The 16,122-nt window shown below is 53.1% G+C and overlaps 1 protein-coding gene across 1 annotated transcript; it reads left to right on the top strand.

The window, feature by feature from the left end:
* Nucleotides 1-231: 231 nt before the first annotated feature.
* On the top strand, nt 232-15,228 carry RBBP8NL (RBBP8 N-terminal like). Its single transcript, XM_026057689.1, has 13 exons — nt 232-298; nt 1,597-1,639; nt 2,239-2,334; nt 2,714-2,826; nt 3,976-4,048; nt 5,627-5,793; nt 6,357-6,439; nt 7,973-8,139; nt 9,413-10,244; nt 10,749-10,857; nt 13,177-13,238; nt 13,588-13,714; nt 15,072-15,228. Exons 1-13 carry the CDS (start codon nt 232-234, stop codon nt 15,197-15,199), a joined length of 2,067 nt encoding a protein of 688 aa, XP_025913474.1. The 3' UTR covers nt 15,200-15,228.
* Nucleotides 15,229-16,122: the final 894 nt, after the last annotated feature.

Here is a 16,122-nt window from a genome sequence, read left to right as displayed (position 1 = left end):
TGATTTTGCTTTTTCTACTGGGGCAAGTATTGCTTTGTCCTGCTTCTAAGACTTTGCAAAACACAACGTGCACAAAATACTTCGGCGCTTCTGTTTTACTGGGGGCTTTTTTTGTGCGTGCGTGTGTCCGTTAGGCTAAAACCTGAATGATTTAGAAGAGAAGGACAGCCTCGAAGCGCAAGCGGAGGATTGCCGTGCGCAGCAGCCCAGGAGCGCGGCCCAGCCCTGAACATGACCACGGACAGTTTTGCAGAGTTCCTGAATAAGCTCAAGGAAATCCATGAGAAAGAGGTCCAAGGTAAGGAGACACGAGAGCTCCTATTAAAAAATGGCCAAGGTCCATTTCTTTTTAATGCCACCTTCATCTATTTGGTGCCAAATGACCCGACGGGAGGAGGCGAGTGTGCAGACCGGAGAGCCTTCAGGTGGAGACCGAGGTTTACTGAGAAAATCAGCAACTCTTTGGGTTATAAGGAGGAAGGGAGGAAACAGCCCCTTTTTATGCCCGATTTCCTGGTCCCTGGAGAGTGCGCCGAGCCCCGGGGGGGCTCAGTCATGGTGGGAACCGCGCTTGGTCAAAGCGTTAATCGTGGAGGATTTGACCCTTTCCTGCCCTGCTGCCGTGCTCTGTGATAAATCTGATTTCCCATGTGGCGGCAGCAAGGCCATTATCGCCCGAGTTCTCCAAACGCGCTGGGAAAGCCCCYGGGAAGCACGGCTGCACCTGGGGCGCATCGGTTTGCCAAAGAGCACAGSCGAAGAGCAAGATAAATTTTTGGTGCCTCTGCTGTGGCCACGCGGCTTTGGACTGTTATCTGGATACTGAATGATCAAAGGGGAAGCGGAAAGATGCAATATTCTGCAAGACAGAAGTAGCAGGACTACAAGGCTCTGCTAAAGCAACCCTTAGGATAAGGATGGATAGTCCAGTCCTCTAGGGAGTTGCCAAGTCATACATTACTAAAATAAGAAACATTACGTTAAGCAAACACATGCCAAATCCAATTGTTTTCCTATTAGAATAATTCCCAGTATTAATATTATGAACACAACAGTGCTTTCACGGGATTCTGGCTTATGAATTCATTCTTGTCTTGTGTAATTTTAGGCCATGAGAGAGCACAGAGGAAACTGTTGAGCAATTTAAACCACACGCTTACAGCTATTTTGCATAAAATGGAGTTGACAGAATGTAATGTCTGCAGATCCATCAATGAAAGCAGTTCTTGTTGAGCTGTAAATGTTCTCCAAGATGCTTTGCAGCCCCAAGAATTATAAAATACTGTCCACCTGGGAAATGCGTGGTGTAACTAGAAATAACTAGAAGTAAAACTGAACAGATTTGGGGGGAAGGGAAGGGGAATGTAAACTCATTAAATCATGAAAATACAAAATGTCCTCACATTTTATACAACTTTTCCAGTTATGTTAAGCTGCTGTCATCTAACACAGGCAAACAGGGAATAAGGTTTGTAAATTGATGATGCTTCTTGAAAATGAAGCACCCTCCTAAAGTTAGATTGTTGCATTTTGTTTCCAAACTGCCTTGGAATTTGCAATAAATGCCCATCTCTCAGGCTCTGTTAATTATTCCAGGTCTGCAAACAAAGCTAACGGAGCTGACGACGGAGAAATGCCGGTGAGCAACGCAGGCGCCGCTCTCCATCTGCGCCGCGGTGTTAAAGGCCTGCGGGGGGTGGACGAGAGGTTGCACTGCTTAATTTTAAGACCTTCTCAGAAGCTTCTCGGARGCTGCTGTGTCTCTAGGTGCCTGCAAAAGCCACAAGTCCCGAGAGGGGTTGCCTGATTTAGAGAGCATTGCTCGCCTTTGCTGGGGCACTGYCGCGTTTAAACCTTCGGATGACCTGCGCCACGCGGGGCCCCGGACACAGGCAGACAAAATCCCACCAACCCACGAGTGCCCTCGCCGGTGCCTGTGCAAGCTGGCCTCTTCCTCCTCCTCTTCCTCCCCTGCACTGCCCCCAGGGCTGAGCAGGACTTTCCTCACACGGGTCCTTGCCTGCTAGCGGGCACCCTGGCACTCATGCACCCAGGCACTCATTCACCCCAGCACCCTGGCACCCAGTAAAAGCACTTTAGCCATCCAGTGCGAGCGGCACAGCGGACTCGGAGGATAAATCCTTCCTGTTGCCCGTGCCCCCAGAATAAAGCCACAGGCTTTGGGGGAAATCCAATAACCCTTTTTGTTTGCTTGTTCTGTGCTGTCTCTCATATTAGTGATGCCCAGMGGATTGAAGAGCTGTTTGCAAAAAATCACCAATTAAGGGAACAACAGAAGGTCCTTAAGGAAAACGTAAAAGTGTTAGAAAACAGGTAAGATGTATTTTTGAAGACAGCACTGTTTTGTGGCAGTGAGTGCACCCTCCTGCAGGGAGAGCTTGCTTTTCGGTGTCCTCCCAGGAGCGGGCTGCAGCACCTGAAGGTCTTTTCTCATCACACACTGCTTTTAGGAGAGCCGGGGGAGCCAGCTCCTGCAGCAGAGGCACCTCAACCAATGCAAGGGTGTTTTCCAAAAAATGAGCGGTGGTGGGCTTGGAAGCAGGGAGGTAGAGGGGCAGGGGCTGGGCTGCACGGATGGCAACGTCCCCCACCACCATGGCTGGACATGGGGCGGGTGCGCGCGCCGTGGCGAGGGCGGCATCGAGGTCCCCTGCCAGGTCTCGGATAACGCAGCTCCCGGCTCTTCACCCAGGCTGCGAGCGGGTCTCTGCGACAGATGCATGGTCACGCAGGAACTGGCGAAAAAGAAGCAGAATGAATACGAGAGCTCCCATTTCCAGAGTCTCCAGCACATCTTCATCCTCAGTAGGTACCGAGGTCTGCTATAAGCTTGGCTTTGGCTCACTGATACTTTTCCYGGGTTAAAGCCCCTCTGGGACAGCTGCCCCGGAGCCATCGCAGCGGCTGCGCGCCCGGGAGGTGTTCGCTGACGTGCAGGGGAGGTGGGAGGGAGCCGAGCCAAGCCTGGAGGCCTTGAAAAACCAGGGCTCCCATTCGCAGCCCCCATCAGATTTGGGTCTGGGAGGTGGCGGCTACCACTGGGGCCAGATCGCAGCTTCCTCCGCTGCAGCTAATCCTGATGGGGCCCGCGGGTGGCCGGGCAGAGGCTGGCCGCCCCCGCTCCAGCGGCAGGGAAGGCATGCCCACTAGGTAGCTGCCTGCATGAACCAGCAGAGCCGGGGGGCTGCAGCCTGCCGCAGCTCCAGGAACAGGAGAGACGTGTCACGCTGAGAGCGCCAGGCTCGGCTGCAGCCGGGGCTCCCCGGCCAGGCGGTGTCAGCTGCCTGGGGAAAGATGCATGTGGCACAGCAGAAGCAGCACTCTGGAAAAGACAGGAAATTCACAGCAGCAGCGGCTCAGTGCGGGTAGATGGAAATCAAGCAACATGTATGATGGATTTTCTCCCGAGCCCTTGGCAGAACTCCCACGGCTGCTCAAGCCCGGGGTGTTTTTCTCTGTGTATCTGACTGGCCCAGGGAGRGCAGTGGGGGTGAAGGAGAAAAGGGGTAAGGAGGGATGGAGAGGTGCGAGCAGCCCTTGGTTTATCCYCCCCATCATGCTGTCACTCCTGCTTTCCAAAGCATTATTTTCTAGCTGTAATGCAGCGCCGGTTGATCGGAGGAGGAAAGGCAGCGCTCGCGGGCGCGATGCTGGCTACGTCGCTCCCGCTGCACTGCGGCCTGCAGTGGTCGCCCCGTCTCAGTCGCCCTCTCCCCGGGAACCAAGTGGGCTCTAACGGACCTCCGGTCCTGGCCGAGCTTGAGTCACAAAGTTGCTTCCTTTTATCCTTAGCACCCAATGTGTTTTCAGAGAAGGAAGGAAAGTCAATCCCCCTCCGGAATCTGGTGTGGTCCCCCCTCTTCCCCAATGCAGGTACCGCAGCAAACTGCAAGGAGCTCCAGCGTCCCTCCCAGCAGCACCTTAACCCACCGCACCCTTCGCCTCTCTTTGCAGCTAATGAAATGAACCGCCTGAAGGAAGAAAACAAAACTCTCAAGGAAGACGTGAAGAGGCTCCGAAGCTTGGAGTAAGCACTCTTCTGGGTTTAATTCATTACGTGCGGTGTTGGTCTGGCCAGAGGCTTCCCTGCAGCTGAGCAGGGCTACGGCCAGAGCACCATGTCCTCAGAGGTATTTTAGTGTCTAATTCCCATAGGTTCCAGYAGAAGATAGACACCAGAATACCTGTAATGATCTAAATCTCTTTTGACCTTTGCTCACTCCCCTAGTCACCTGCATCCAAGGATTTAATCTTCAGGTTCCTTGGAGCAAGGCATGGCTGAAGCAGGACATARTGGGATGAGAAGGGGAGGGGTGTACAGGAAAGCTGTGGGCATTTTCTGGTCCTGCATTTCCCATTAGTCCGGTTCTTCTACTGAGCAATGATTGCACCACGAGGGAAAGGGATAAAGTAACTTTCTCCTGGCTAGCAGTGCATCTCGACTCCCTGGGGAGCGGAGGGTATTCAACACACACCCATGGTGGACTATCATGGGAAGTAAAATCGGGGGCTGTTTGCCTGGCCACAGTCTTCACTGTAGGATTTCACAGCTTTTCCATGTCAACAGCTCCCCTCCTGCAGCAGCCAGACTGTGTGAATCAGAAGAGACCCCCCAGCAGGGCCTAACACCTCTTTACAAAGTCACGGGGGCTCTGCACGTGTGTGCAACTCCAGCGGAAAGGCAGACTCCCAAGCCAGTAGAGCAGGTTTGCAGGAAACAGATTGCATTTTGTGTGGGAATAAGAGCTACAAGCAAGGAAAGGACTGAGCCAGGGTTAAGAGGGAGAAGTGATTTGCTCCAACAGGTTAATATCTTAACAGAGCGCTGTGGTGAAAGCCAAGTAACCTGTCAGGCTAGCCAATATATACAAATCAGCTCATTCCTCAAGGGTTTAAAGTCCAGAGGAATTAGCACCAAGGGATTAGTTTAGAAATGTCTTTCTTTGCAGCTCAGAAAGTTCCATCCATTTAAAGAGAAACTCTCACTTTTATGTCCCGATGCTTTCCGAGGCCTGAGGAGTTTTCTAGCCCTAGATCTGGTGGGGTTCACTGAGCCCTGAGCATTCCTGCTCTGCTCTTCCCTGCGCTGCTCAACAGGGATATTTTCAGCCAAACACTGAGGTCTCAGCATCAGGGTCCAGCTAGGGCTGGACGTAGGTGCGGGGCTTTGAGTCTTACAGCAATTCCCTCATAGTGACTGAGAGTATCAGTCCCRCTGGCTGGAAATGGTAAAGGGTGACAGTCCCCAAATCCACATGCTGAATCCACCCCACTCCATCAGGCTGAAATCCCAGCCGGAGACAGACAGTTTCTCACAGAGCTTTTGCAATAGCCAGAGTTGGGTTTTGGCTTACCCAACATCGTGGCTTCCTGCAAYGTTACCCACAGCAAAGTGGGGAAATCAGACCTTGAGCTATTGAAATGTTCCAGACTGCAGCTGAACCAGTGATAAGCTGAAATGGAAGAAGGTGGGTCTGGGGATCCAGTATGTCCGTATCCATATATACATAGGGCTCTATAACTCAGAACTCACAGTTCAGTGGCTCTCAAACTGGTGATCTCCTTCTCCTGCCTCTTCTCATTCATGTCCCTCTCTTTTCAACAGGGACAAGATAAAGTACCCAGGACTCATCACCAGAGAAAGCAGTTCCACCCCCAATTCCCCCTTGGCTTTACTGTCCCCAGTAAGCAGGAGCCCCAGCACMGACAGAGCAGCTCAGAGAGGGGCAGAAGAGGCACACCACGACGTGCCAGGCTTCGAGCTGGGAGAAGGTGAGAGCAGCTGGCCCCAGCCACATCTGAAGGGACTGGGGAAGGGAAGAATGACTGAGGCATAGTGCAAAGCCGCTCTGGGAAAGGGGCTGGGGAGCAGAGACCAAGTTTTTTGAAGCCCAGATAGACACTGCTGTAGCCAGAATAGCTGCCATGAGGGAAACTGCATGTCAAGGGATAAACACTCTGCTCTGCTTTAGAGCAAAGTCCCTGGAGATGTCTGGGTGCCATTACTGTAAGCAAAATGCTATGCAAGTGTGGACCCACTACCCTTTTGGTGCAGAGACTATGTGTTTGCCTTGCTGTCAACCACGTATGCAACAGAGGGTACACTAATTCTGGTGCTGGCTTGAGCCAGACAGAAATTTTGGCCCAACTTTGGCRAGAAATCTTCAATAGAAAGTGCTTGGTGCCCACCAGCTCCTCCCAGCTGTGGTGTGCTAGCTTTCCGCACTATAGTCATTAGTAGGTTGTGAGACTCTAGCACGTGGGAGAGGAATGCAGGCCAGCCTGGAGYCACCCTGTGGGGCCATCACAGTCACTGGTTGTGTCTTTGTTTGCAGAAAAGTCTACAGGACAGAGAAATTCTCCAAGCAGTAGGACTTCCCCAAGCACTGTCCTCCAAGAAACCAGCCTTGCAGAAATGGTGAGAGTTGCCAGAGCTTGCCTAATGTTTTCAGGTCTTTTCTTCTCAGACCAGGGTAGAATAGGATAGTGAATGACCAAGAAGCACCTAGAGGGTGAAAGAAGTGGGCAGTATGCCCTTGCCAGAGCTGAGGAGAGAACCTACCAATTGCCAGATACAACCTTTCTGCAGAAATTGCCACTAGCTACAAGAAAAGCACTCGGAGTTTGGTACAGGCTTCCTGTCTCCTGCTGTGAGAGTCCACATCTTCGGGTTGTTTCCATATTTATACTTCATGACAGATCCACAACATGTCTAGTATCCTTGAGTCCTCTGCCCGTCACACTGGTTCCCCACTTGGATTTTTTGTTAGGGAAACCTCTCAGRAGTGACAAACCCTGGGAGATCATGCAGGCCCACATTTTGGTGTAGCTTATCCTGTGTTACAGACTCAGTTCTCCATCATATGGGGGGACAAGAGGCTGGGGCACTGTGAAAAATGGAAAAACATGGAAAACACACAAACTGTGGGTGCTTTTGAGTGCAGAGCACAAATACACCACAGCAGCCCTGCTCATAAGCATCTCAGATGTCTCTCCATCTGCAGCATAGTGAATATTGGGATGCTCATGCAGCCATAGCAGAGTTGTGTGTATTTTCAGAGAAACTGGCACTCAGTGGATGCCGTTTTGTGCATTGATGTGAGCCTGCCTTGCCTTTGAAACGGAGAGTGTGAGGGACGTGGAGTGATTTAGAGATATTGGGCATGGGGTTCTGAGACTTCAAGACCTGGAGCCCTGTTCCTTGTTGTGGGAACTCAAGCCCACATACACACCCACACAGCTGCTTCCATTTTGGCACAGGATTCACTTACCTGAATCCACAGAAAACTTGAAAGAGCAGGTGAAAAGAGGTTTTGGTAAGGCTGCAGGCAGACTGTGAGGATAATTAATGGGGATCACAGTAAAGGCTGGTGACATCTCCTAGTAGGCAGGGAAAAGACAAGTCAGAACTTGTTCTGAGCCTTGTTTGACAATAGATAAAGATCATGATGTCCTGGCCTCACAGTTGGAGCCTCCACTGGAAACACAGCCATTAAATAAAGGTATGGTAGGACCTCAAATGAATAAAGTTTAGTGGCCTAAATAGGGGTATGGAAATTTGCAGGGTCTTATCTTGCATAAGCCACTGAATCATGGCTTGACCTGTGAGGAGGCACATGACCTCCTGGGCTATATACTGGTGCGGCCAGAAATAATGTACATCCCACTGGAAAACATGAAGGGGAACTTTCCTGGGAAAACCAATAAAAATATTGTTTAGCTGTTGGTTGGAATTGAATCAAATTACTTCTTATCACTTCTGGGGTAGAAATTGATAAAAAAGATGCTGTAAAGTCTTTCATACAGAGCACTTAGGAATTGTCTTTCTTGTTTGCACTGRTGAAGAGCCCTGTCTCTGCTCAGTGAGGCTCTCCAGGCATTGCTCTGAGAGCCTACTTGGTCCAAGGAGCACAGCAGAGAGGCTCACACGGACTCTTTCCCCCTGCCGTAGACATCCCAGAGGATTGCCAACCAGCTGCAYGGAACCATTGCCTTGGTGAGACCTGGCTCGAGACCGTGCCTCCTGGAAAAAAGTCCTCCAGGGGCTGCACCGTCCCCATCGGCAAGAAAGACTCCTCTCCCGTCGTCAGAGCGTGAGCACAGCCCCAGCCTTGAGGCGTGAGTTACCCTGTTGCMGTTCTCGGTGTGCTCACATAGGTCTGATCTGCAGCCCACTGCAGGCAGCAAAAAGGCTGCCACTGTCCTCTTCCTCATTTCACGTGGGGGGGTTTCTTCCCCCATCACTAGCTAGATCYTCCCGTCACCATGTCAGCCTGTGGCCACTCTCACTCATCCCTGTGGATAGCGAAGGCTAGGCTGAAATACTGGATCCAGCAAGCTGGGCTGGAAATCTCACTGAACAGACTGTGATGAGATGGCKAGTTTTTGCTGTAACTACCCACCTTCTTCTCCAAACTTCTTGTACTGCCCACAGCCTCGGGGATGGGGGGATGGATCTCCCAATTTACACCAGCAAAAAATGCCTGGAATCCAGCCCTACGAGAACAGTCTCTAGTTATTTCAGTTTCATCAGGCAGAACCAGAAAGTGAACCAGATGCCCCAATCTCCAGCCTGCAAAAGAACAAGATGACTTAAGCGGGAGGCAGCAATCCCTGCTGCTCCTTATCTATTCTAATGGGCTCTTCTGCAGTGCTCAGCACTTTCCAGGGCTTATCCTTCCCATTGATTTCAGAAGCAGAGCGCTAAGCAAAGCCAGTAAGTTCACCTGTAGAGACAGCAAGTTTCCCAGAGTGGGAGTAGCTCTGCCGTGCATTCCCAGTGCTCATGCGCGTGGAAGTTGCCAAATAAGAAGCAATAGCAGGGACTTGGTTTGCATGAGCAGGATTGCTCACCATGCTGGCCTTCCTAAAAGGGCTGTAAAAGGGGATTATTCATCAGTGGTGTGACACTGTCCTGGAGGTCTTCAGGGCCACCAAACCACTAAGAAAGACCAAGAACAGGTGTGGGTGGAATTCAGGGTGATTCTGGCTGTACAGTATAGTTTGGCARGTAAATTTTCAGTAGCAATGCTGATCTGAGCTGTCACTATATCCCCCCCACTGACTCTACCCCCTTCCTTGTACTAGCGTGGCCCAGGGACAGGAACACGCTGTTGGAGGCCGGGGATGGTAATGGCTTACGGCAGTGCAAGCGGCACCGCTGCTGGGTATCTAACCTCCGCACCCGTCACAGGGATGGGAACCTCCTCGCCAGCTGCAGGGGCTTCCCAGCCCAAAACCCGAAAGCAAGTGTAGCACAAGGGGCCAGAAGCCGCAACAGTCAGTGGGGCAGAGAAAGAGCGGGGGAGACCAAGGGCATCACCTGCAGGAGCTGGGAAATTATGTGAAAACTCTCTAATAAATGTGATGGGATTTTTTTTGTTTCTTTTAGTTATGCAACAGCAAGCAAACCRGACTCCCCCAAGGTTGCTCCATCCTACGAAAACTTAAAATTGACTGCCAGGACAGAGCAGCTCTGCCTCCTCAACAAGCATTTTTCCCTGCACCAGCTGGGGCTGGCGAGTCACTATGCTTCTGCCGACAGGGACGGCAGCTTCTCCAGCCAATTCCTCAGGGCCAAAGATGCTGAAGGCAGCATGAGGTTGCGCGACGACTGGGAAGATCGTGCAGCCATTTTTAAACTCCCCACCGCCGTGGTTTACATGCGGGATCAGCATCTGGAGGGGAAACTCCACTTCCTCAAGCACCGGGAGCGGCTGCAGCACTTCCTCGCTCACCAGCGCCAGCAAGGCCTCCGCGCCAGGGTGGACAGCGACCCAAAACCCGCTCCCGAGGAGCGGCCCCTGTCCCCATGGCTAAACGTCACACCAGGATGCAAAGAGGAGAGGTCCTTCCTGGAGGACAGCATRGACGGGAAGGATGAGAAAGAGCTTTGGTTGAGCAGGGACGGCTCCAAGCGCAGAGAGAAGGCCGAGGCAGCGAGGGACTATGGCACAGACATGCCGCTGGACCTATCGGACTCCGGCCGTGGCAGGGAGACCAGCTGGCCCAGCTCTCCGGAGCCACGGGAAGCTRGCCATGGACGGCTGAGCCCTGGGGAGAGCCCCGCTGCTCTGGCAGCCCGGGGCTCCTGCGGACAGCACCGAGCAGAGTGGGATGACTTGTGCCTCACCTACCGCCGCCTCCAAGTTGCCCGAGCCCAGCCCAGGGGCCAGCCCAGCGGTGTCAAGGAGGAGGAGGAAGAGGAGGAGGAAGAAGCTGCGGTGAGTACAGCCTGCATTGGCATCAGCTGTGTCCCCTTCCCCTCTCCAGGGAGTCCGGTGTCGGGTGCTGGGTGCCCAGCACACTTACAATGACTTTAATGTCCTGTTTTGAAAAGGCTCACGAGTGAACGGCTTTGCCTCATGTGAAGCCAACACAGATATATTTGCACATGATAAAGTCACGGCCACCTGGTCATGGTCTTTGTTCTTCACCTCATCAGAAAATAGCCTGGAAACTCACTTCCCCACTCATGTCCACAAGATTTTTCTTCCAGGCTAGAGTACTGGTGTGCAGACAGAATCTGCACCCTGTCCCTGCAGAGCTCTGCTGCAACATGCCACAGCTACATAGAAATGCCCCTGCAATGCTTGTCCCTGCAGTTGTCACAGTCAGCGCATAGGGGCTGGGGACTGGCCTTTTCTCCTGCCTGGCAGAAGGCAGCGTTCCTAGTAACTAAGGTAATGGCAAGCATTTACAGGGCTGCTACACTCTGTATCTTACAGCTCTCTTTCTCACAGGCTCATCCTACAAGCAAGTCAACGTCGAGTGACCCTGATGCCCTTCTGGAGACCAAGATGAGACTGTCTCTCAAGGCACAGAAGGGAGAACCAGGTAAAAAGCCCCAGACAAATGTGACATTTGAGAAGGCAAGAGCAAAAGATGCATTTTGTTTCGTGTGAAGGCAACTTACAGCTGGAAACTCTCTATGCTGTACTTTGCAAACACCTGCAATTCCTACTGACCAAAGGAATTACTGAATAGCAAGGAACCCCCTTCCAGATCTTTTGGGCCATCATGGGAGCTTTGGGTTTCACATTTCTATCCTTGAGTACTCAATTTTTAAACCTAGGGATGCCCAGAAATCGGGCTCAGTCTCTAGGGAAGAAGCAGCCCTGGCTGTTCTGGAGAAGAGTCCAGTATCTCTGCCCCACATGACCAGAAGGCACCCATCCAGTCTCACCTTGCATGCCCTGCAGAGCAGCCTGCACCCTACGCTCACCTGCTGGGTGGGCACAGAGGCTCAAGGAGCTAAAGAGGCTGATTTAGCACTGATCTGTTGGCAAGGCTTACTCCATGGTGAGCCACGAACACAAGACAGGATCACCCACAGGGACAGGTCGCTCTCAGAAAARGAGAAGCTCAGAACTGTTCCTACTGGGGACAGGGAAAAGGCAAGAGGTTTGCAGGATTAGCACAGAGAAAAACCATCCCCGTCTGTGCCCCCTTTCTCCAAAGCATGCCTATGCTGGCACAGAGATAAGGTTGAGCATGGAGCAACGGATGCTGTTACCTCCAAGAGGTAGGACAGTGCACACACTTCCATTTTCCCTTCTCCATCCCTTGTTAAAGCCCTTTTCTATCTCAAAGCAAACAGTTGGGGACACTCAGGGCTTCCTCCCTGGCTGGACCACCATGAGACATGGAAGGCAGGTGTCCCCCAGTGGGTGGGAGGCTGTAGCCATGAGGAGTGCAGAGAGAAGCACGTCTCCTGAGAGCTTCTCAGTACCAGCCTTACTGGCTTGGCCAGAAAGTTGAGCTCGCCCGGATTAGTTGGTCTGGGTGTGTCGGAGTGGTTTGGGAACACTCTCCAGAGCAGGATTTTGCACGGTGCAAAAAAAAAGGGGAGTCCTCTGTGATTTACATGTTAAGGAGATATCATCATGGCAGAAGAATTTCAACCGATTACATTCTGGGTGTGGGAAAATACAGGACTTTCTTTAGTTCTCACTTGAAGGTTGACACAAAGCTCAGGAAACAATACACAAATACTTTCTCACTTTCTAGTGAACCTTAACCCCCGGAAGGATAAAGTGAGGACAGGAGCAGGCTACAAGGGCTCTGGGAGTGTCTGAAACATGGACGATCTGCTCTCTCACCTAGGCGAGAGCTTTTCTGGGGGGAGGCTATACTGCCGACAATCCCACCCCGGTTAGACCTGGGGTAGGTTTACTGCGAGGTTGTGGGACCCCCCCAGCCCTTGGTGTGGTGGGCACAAGGCAGCAATCCTGTAGGAGAGCACAGCCCCAGTCCCTTCTGCCCTCCTGCCACCCTTCTGCACYGCTGCGCTTTCAGTGCCGTGGCCGACATGGGTGTGCCATCGCAGGTGCGCACCGGGGGTACAGACAGGGCGATGGTGCCCGCAGCCGGCAGGGCTCAGGCCCCAGCCTGTGCCAGACGTTCTCTGTGCAAAGGTTAGGTGCGTGTCTGGTGCACGCAGGTACGTGTCTGCCGTTGTGTAGCCTCAGGGCCTGTGTGCAACAAAATCCTTTTGTYGGGCAGGGAAACAACTCGCCTGCTTTTCCTTCCTCTCCTCCTTAGCAAGTTCCCTACTAAGAGCCACTAAGCGGGACCAGGAGGAAACTTTGGGAACTTCCATTTTGGCCTCTTTCCCCAGCTGTGCTTCTCACTGYCTGTGCCTCGAGTGGGAAGGCAGAGTTGGGGATTTTAAATACCCCCAGATTTCATGACCCACACATGGCCATTGACTTTGGGGCAGCGTTTGTGACCTTGTTGTAGCAAAGTCCTAAGGATGCAGTTTTATTGGAATTTGGTTCCCGAGAYCTTTCTTGGCCCTCCTATAAACATTCATTTCAATTCGTACAGCTCGGAGTGGTTCTGCTTCGCAGTACAGTTTATGGCTGAATTTGTTTTCTGCTTCGCTTGTGCACAGCCCTGGGCAGGCTCTCCAGGGCACCCCGGTCCCGCTGGCCGTGCTGGCTGCCGCCCCAGGCAGCCAGGGCATGTCGGGGAACGTGGCCTTGTCTCTGGACTGTCCCGGCACATCTTTGTATTTTGAAAAGTCATGAATGCAGATGCCTGGTAATGAAGGCTCTCCGCTGTCAGAGCCTGGGCCTGGAGCTCTGTTTCACGCTCGTGAGTTTGTCAGGCCCCATACCAGCCAAAAAAAATCCTCCTTTTGTATTTCCTTAGATGACGATGATGCTGAGTCTGGGAAGCAGGACTCTGACGAGCCTGACACGACGGACAGTGAGGTTTGTTTGCTTTCCTCAGTCCATTAACTTACACTGCCTCAGGTCTGGCAATGCTTTTGGTCTGGGGATTCCTGTTCTGGGAGGCAATGAGAGACGTAAGACAAGTGTCCACCTGCCCAGACTCACTGGTGACAGAGGTGACAGCTCTGCCTACGTGAGATGCCAAACCCCTTTTCCACATTGCCACCCAGCTTGTTAAGAAGGGATGGAGACACCACTCTTTCCACATAGAGTCATGAGAGTTTCTGAATGCCAACGTTTGTCGCAGGGGTATGGCAATCCAGCCCAGCCATCGGCTCCCTGGAAAGCAGACTAATTTATAGACTGACTGGTCTTCCCTTTGGTGTAGGTCRCTGCCCCATATGAACACAACATCCCACAAGAAGCCCAAGCTGAAGGAAAATATTTTTGTGCAAAAGACAGAGCTCATGTGCTGCTAAAGAAGAGAAAAAGAGCACAGGATCCCTGGACAAAAGGTAGGAAGGARGAGTTCCTTATGGGATCAGCTCAGGGCTACAACTTCCGCCGCTTCCTGAGGGGCTCCTTTCAAGAGAAACACCCAAGGGCACCCAGCGCYTCCCCTTCCCACGGAGAGGCAGGTGGTCTTCCGCCGAATGAATTGCATGCTGCAAACAAATGTTTGCCCAAGGTGATACAGTGGAGTCTTTTGGCTCCCCGCGATAAGACCTGCTGCGCCATGTTTTGGCAACGGGTGTATCTCCAACCAGGGGAGCCCCCTGCTAATGGTTAGCCAGGTGAGCCTGGGCGACAGTGGCCCAGAGCGCGCTCCTGAACACCTAAGCTAACAGGTATAAGGCCCTCGTGTTTGTTCAGCCAGTCTGGRGAGGTGCTGATTGGAGAAGGCCAAATTCCCAGCAGTGAGTTATTGACATTCGGAGAAAAGTTTCTCGCAAACTCTGTTGATTTTCCAGAGCGGCCGTAGAGGTTTTCCCTGGCTGACAATGGAATGTGTTGTACCCCTGTTTCCTACAGGTGAATAAGCAGAAAACTGTTCCCGATAAGGGCCAGGATAAAACAGTGTGCCTGTCAAGCCTTAAATACTGCCCTGTCAGAAATATCCTGCTAGTAACAGTCAGTAAAGAAAGGGCAGTGTTGACCGATTGAAAATATATAGAGGGCTGCTGCTTAAGCATAAAAGGGAGCTTGTTTAACAAGGAAGCACTGCCCCTTGCTCTCCTCCTGGCCTTCTGAGATGCCTGCTAGCACCGTGAACATGATCGCAAGCAGGTAAGAAGAGGGACTGCTCTATAAAAGAAGCCTCTCTCGGAGCAATAAGGAGAAAGCTGTCCTGTCCTCCCCAGGGCAGATATGCAGCAGCACTGGTGCGGACTGTAGCGAGCCCAGCTTGTAGCCCAGCTCACATTAGCGCAGGCTCCAGGACTGGATGGAGATGTCCAGAGCTAGGGCTGGATGCGGTTGTGGCAGTGATGGGGCGATGGAGAAGCACAACCCCTCTCACGCTCTGCAGTGTGTACCGTGCACCACACTGCGCACTGCTCTGAAAGGGGGAGAAATCCAAAAAAAATGCATCCCACTGATTTGGGAACARGATGTACCTCATAGGTACACTTCTGTGCCCAAATGGGTTTCTCTGTCTGCTTCTCCTTCACACGTTGTTTCTGTTTTCAGGGTCACAACAGCCTCCCCCAAATACCTTTCCCTCTCAAATGTGAAAGGGTTTCTCTTCATCTTTCATTTGCTGAGCTYGCTGTCTCCTGTGCAGTCAGTATTTTCAGACTAAGCCATGTTGACCCTGTGCACCTAAGTCCATTACTCTGTGGTTAACTTCTGCGGTCATCTTCCCGTTAACAGCATCAAAGAAGTCACTGAGAGGAAGAAAGAAGGTCAAAGCCGAAGAGTGCTCAGCTGGGGCACCGGAGATCACCAAGAACCTGGAGAACTGTTCCGCTTCCCAGCACAATACCCCCGAGGAGAGCTAACGGCAGGGCAGGATGAGAAGCCACAGGGGCACACTGCAGTGTGGGAGGAGAGGGCTGCGCTGGCTCAGAGACCTCCGCGCCCGACCCACGCTGGGAGCGCGACTCCTCCTGCCGCGCTGGGCCGGGCAGCGGGGAACTCGTGAGGACTCGGTAATGAGCAGAGCACCCTGGAAATCCATCCTGGGGGCTCCCGGAGGAGGCTAGGCAAGGAGACGGATGGGTGTGGGGTGACTCGGGGCAGCCAGTGGAGCAGCACAGGCACTTGGTGGCACACAGCCGGAGCGGGTCCCCATCCTGATGCTAGGAAGAGGAGACTGCCCTGCTGTGCAGCACCGGATCGGGACCGTGTTCTTCCATGGGATTTTGCGCGAGGAGACCGGCATACCCCGCATACAGTCCCCACATACAGCTTCCCAGTGGCTGCGTGAAGGACGACGACCGGCTTGAACGCAGGCAGGGCCCCGCTTTGCCCACGCACAAACCAGCATCGGTTAAATCCCCACTCAGGTTTCGTATCCGCGCGGCCCCCTCGTTTGAGCAGGGGAAGGCCGGCGGTTTTCTCGTCCGGTTAAGCGCGCGAAGCAAGCGCGCGGGCCGGGCGCGGAGGGACACGTCCCCGCGGAGGGCAGGGAGGCAGCAGCGCAGGGCGAGCTCGCGCCCGTCTCCTCCCCGCACCCTGCCTCCCCGCACGGCGCGCTGCGCGGGTCGAAGCCGCGGCTCGCGGCGGAGCGGTGCCTCAGCAGATCGCGCCGGCCTTGGCAGCGCTGCCAGGGGCTTGTTTTCACGTGGATAAATTGTTCTTGAAAGATTTTTTCTGACGTGTTAAGGAGGGGGGCGCTTTCCTCGGCGTCAAGCGACGGGGTCCCGCTGCTCCCCAGCCCGGGGTGGCTGAGGAGAGCCGTGGCGGGCACCGCTGCGCCACG

Source organism: Apteryx rowi, unplaced genomic scaffold (genome assembly GCF_003343035.1).
Source record: "Apteryx rowi isolate R43461 unplaced genomic scaffold, aptRow1 scaffold_0, whole genome shotgun sequence".
Classification (NCBI taxonomy): Eukaryota; Metazoa; Chordata; class Aves; order Apterygiformes; family Apterygidae; genus Apteryx; species Apteryx rowi.
The sequence above is the reverse complement of the archived record's forward strand: the minus strand, read 5'-3'. Positions and strand labels throughout refer to the sequence as shown.